Below are 4100 nucleotides of genomic sequence, written 5' to 3'. Positions count from 1 at the left end.
AGATGTATGCACTGTTCACAGCCTGCGTTGCAACTTTCATCTTCCTTTGATGTTCTTTCTACCATAGTCCATCTCTTCCAACAAAGTGTTCACTAAAAGCATGTCATGTCACACGTATTAATTTTTAGAACAAAACAAATTTTATTGACAAAGATACTGAGGTTGTCAAAGACCCATAGGTACCCAACACAGGAAAACAAACATTTTTTTCAATCCTATAAGTTTACATTTCTGTACTTTGTGATTTTTTTCAATTTAAGTGATATTTGACACCAGAGTATAGACATAGATATGGAGGTCACCGAGAAATTTGATAAAGTACACAGTAGGATTGGCTAGAACTTTGTAAACAACCTTTCCGAACTTTTTGGATCCATCATCTCTGGTGTACTGCACCCAGGAACCTATTAAGAAGTCATTGTCATCACCTGATCTCGCCTCAGCCAGAGGGGTCTCTGGAATGATGTGGAGGTTACCTTCCTTGTAGTCATCCAGGAGCTGATAGACGTAGAGGACCGGATCCTTCTTGTAGGAAATGTAAAAATAGTCCTGTAAGAATGGCACCTGGGCTAGCACCATCCCACTCCAGTTGTCCTCAGAGCCATCTTTCCCCTCAAATTTGTGTTGTACCTCTCTGCCAACCAGTGCGCCTGCGAGGTGGACATCCCTCACCTGAGGAAAAACTACTTTGTGAGGCAAGACCTTAAGATTTAAAATCCTCTCATCGCTGTGGAGCTCCTGTCCGTAGACACTGTCAATTCCGTCATACTTCACCAAATAAAGAGAAGGGTTTGTTGGCAGTTGACCTAGAATGATGGCCTTCCAATGGGTGACAGGCTCATTACCTTCCTTCCACCCGTGAGAAATTCTGCAGCCAACAATATTCCCCAGGGCCTGGGAAGAAGGCTTCCTCCTACTCTTCTTCTTGAGTGATGTCATGCTCAGACTCTTCAGATGTATTGTCTTCTACCTGGCTGTAGACCTGTTGTGGTAGATCACACTGTCTTGTGGCTTCCATTCCCTTCAAATATCATACTTGCTCATTGCCTGGGACTGAAGATCTTGCCCGTTTACGCCAGACACAATGCTGTTGCCTCTGTCATATATATGAATTCCTGATGGGCAATGGTTATGGGTTGGGAGTGAATGCTGGACCAAGACTCTTCTCTACGAGAACTTCTGAGCAGGTGAAGAAGACTATGCTAAACAGATTTGAGCTCCTAAAATTAATTTTATAAAAATAAGAAGTTAATAAGTCAGCCATGGTGGTACATGCATTTAATCCCAGAACTCAGAAGGCAAGGACAGGCAGATTTCTAAATTAGAGACCAGCCTGGTCTACAAAGTGAGTTCCAGGGTAGTCAGTGCTATAGAGAGGAACCCTGTCTCAACAACAAACAACAACAACAACATCAAGTAAAAGAAAACAAACGAAAATCAAACGAAAAACAAACAAAACAGAAATACAAACAAAAAAAACAAAACAAACAATCAAATGGAGAAGTTAATAGGAAGTGGTAGTGACCCATAACTTTAATCATAGTACTCAAGAGGCAGAGTGAGGCAGACCTTAGTGAGAGAAAGACAAGTCTGGTCTACACAGTGAGTTTCCTGACAGCCAAATCTAAACATACAGAAACTCAAATAAAATTAACCAAGCAAGCAAACAAACAAACAAAGAAACAAAGGAAACAAGGAAATAAAAATAGTGTAATTAACAAGTAATTCTCTAGAGCTCAGAATAACATACTCAGATCAACATTTATTTCTTCAGACCTGAGTAAATTTGTCTCTGATGAGGATCCTCTCCTTGAATTTCTATGTCAATTTAGGTGGTGCTATGACAATTACCCCCAATGATCAAGAAGAAGAGAAAAAAAAAATAAAAGGCCAGAGGGGTCACCATGATTCTCTTGTACGCGTAAGCTCTGAGCTAAGTTCTTGCATTCACAAATATCTTCCCAGGGACACAGCACACCACTGTCCTTCTTTATTGTTTCTCCTGACCCAGCTTCAGAATTATTCGATGAAGCCATTGCATCACTGAACTCAAGAACAACTCAAAAAGTCGAGGCAATATCAGCCTTTTAGAACTAATAACTTCTAACATGCACATGGACAAACAGGAGCTTTGGCATTTTAGTGGAATTGTGATCTAGATATGGTTAGCAAGGATAATAAATTCAGGAGATAAACTAACCTAGACCATTCATCTCCCTTGCTAATAAACATGGGGAAAGTAGAATGTACAGTAACTCACTGTAGGAGAGAAAATTTTTAGCTTTCTGTAGCTATGAGGGTCCCAATTATTTCATAAATGTACTTACCCATAGAAAAATATCCTAGTCGTCAAGATCTCCTGATAGAGACCAGGCACCAAAAGCCTGTGGGAAAAAATGACCTGGCTTTGACACACCACTGTGAAGATAGTGAACTCACCTTGAATGGATTCTAGCGCCTCCAAGTGGAATAGATGCGCAACCTCCAGCCAGTGCTCTGTGACATCACCCTAGTTCAGCTTACATCATAGAACCCCTCTCAGGCTGGTTCCTTCCCTAGTTACACTCAGAAACATTCAGCATCTCGAATTTACCTTTTCATATGGCCTCCTAGAAATAATAAATGAAATCCCAACTGAAAGGCCTGATGATCTGAGTAATATTCTGCCAAAGAATTACACCCTTGCATGGTTTTTATTGTTTGGTTGTTGAATTTTTATTTATTTGTTTGGTTTGTGTTTTGTTTTGTTTCATTTTTGTTTTTATTTTCGTTCTGAGAAAGTCTTCGGTTTCTGCCTTGACAACATCCATGGTGGTTATTTTTCATGTTCCAACCTTTCCCTTGGTTATCTTTAAGCTGTGCTTCTTATCATAAATATTGCCAGATTCTTTGAGGCAGCACACTGGATAGCACACCAATTTTCACTTTATGAAAACCCACAGTTAGAGGAGGACTATTTTTATGCAAACAAACCTGGAATTTGACAGGGATAAATGACATGTATTGAAACCAATGGCAATCATGAATTATGGATTCTTTGGAAAGTAAGAGGACAACATAGATCTTGGGCATGCTTACAAAGTTGTGATAAAATTAAAAAAAAAAACTGATATCTCCCAGTCATATTTTAAAGGTTTTTAAAATTTACCAGCACTTCTGATTATAAGTAATTTCATAGATTAAATGCAGTAAAACAGGATGAAATAGATGAGGTAATTTTACTTTTGAAATATGTGTAGACAGAATACTGGACACAGGTATGTATAAAATTTACTTACAAATTAGAGGACACTTTAATTGTTCATGGCACATAGATCTTCAGTTCTTCAAAAAAAATCCTTTTCAGTACCTTCCACGGTCCCCACCGTACCCTGTACATCATCTTCATAGGATATGACACTATCCATAGAGAGCTAGATCCTTCAACAACAGTCATCAAAAAAAAATCATTCCTTAAGGTGTGGCCACAGGCCAATGTGATGGAGGATCTTTATCTGAGATTCTATCTTCCCAGGTTGATTTAAGTTCACAAAAAAAAAAATCTAAGAAGGACCACTACATATCCATATCATCAATATTGATTGCCTCACTGTATGAAACATACATGCTATGGAGTGATTTAAGATGTCAACTACTGGATGAATGCGTTAAAAATGAGAGACAGAAGGAGAGAGAGAGAGAGAGAGAGAGAGAGAGAGAGAGAGAGAGAGAGAGAGAGATAAATATATTTCTCATCTATGTGTATTAGTGCAGCGCTTTGTTTTCAAAAAAATGGATGGAATGGTTAAATACTATATATTAGGTTAGACAAGTAAAACTCAAAATGACTATTGTAAAAATATAAATTTAATAAGGGACATTAAAAAATAGGAGGTAATTTGGAAGAGTAAGCGCAGCAGGAGGGGGGAGATCTTATAGCAATGGAGGATAGTGGGGAGGATGAAGATGGTAAAAGGACACTGTAAACCTGTGCAAAGGGTCACAGAAAAGGCCTGGGACTTTTACACTTAAAAAAAAACACTGGTATAAAGTAACAGAGTCCAAATAATATTTTGATTAATTTGGGGATTATAGCTTCAAGACACTAAAAAATATATTTG

At 38.4% G+C, this 4100-nt stretch overlaps 1 protein-coding gene across 1 annotated transcript; it reads right to left on the bottom strand.

Annotated features, from left to right (window-relative positions):
- Positions 1 to 255: 255 nt before the first annotated feature.
- Positions 256 to 939, bottom strand: Gm21506 (predicted gene, 21506). The gene has a single exon (XM_017318729.1). The coding sequence runs from the start codon at positions 937 to 939 to the stop codon at positions 256 to 258; it is 684 nt and encodes a 227-aa protein (XP_017174218.1).
- Between the last annotated feature and the right edge of the window lie 3161 nt (positions 940 to 4100).

This window comes from Mus musculus, chromosome Y (genome assembly GCF_000001635.26).
Source record: "Mus musculus strain C57BL/6J chromosome Y, GRCm38.p6 C57BL/6J".
NCBI classification, from domain to species: domain Eukaryota; kingdom Metazoa; phylum Chordata; class Mammalia; order Rodentia; family Muridae; genus Mus; species Mus musculus.
The sequence above is the reverse complement of the archived record's forward strand: the minus strand, read 5'-3'. Positions and strand labels throughout refer to the sequence as shown.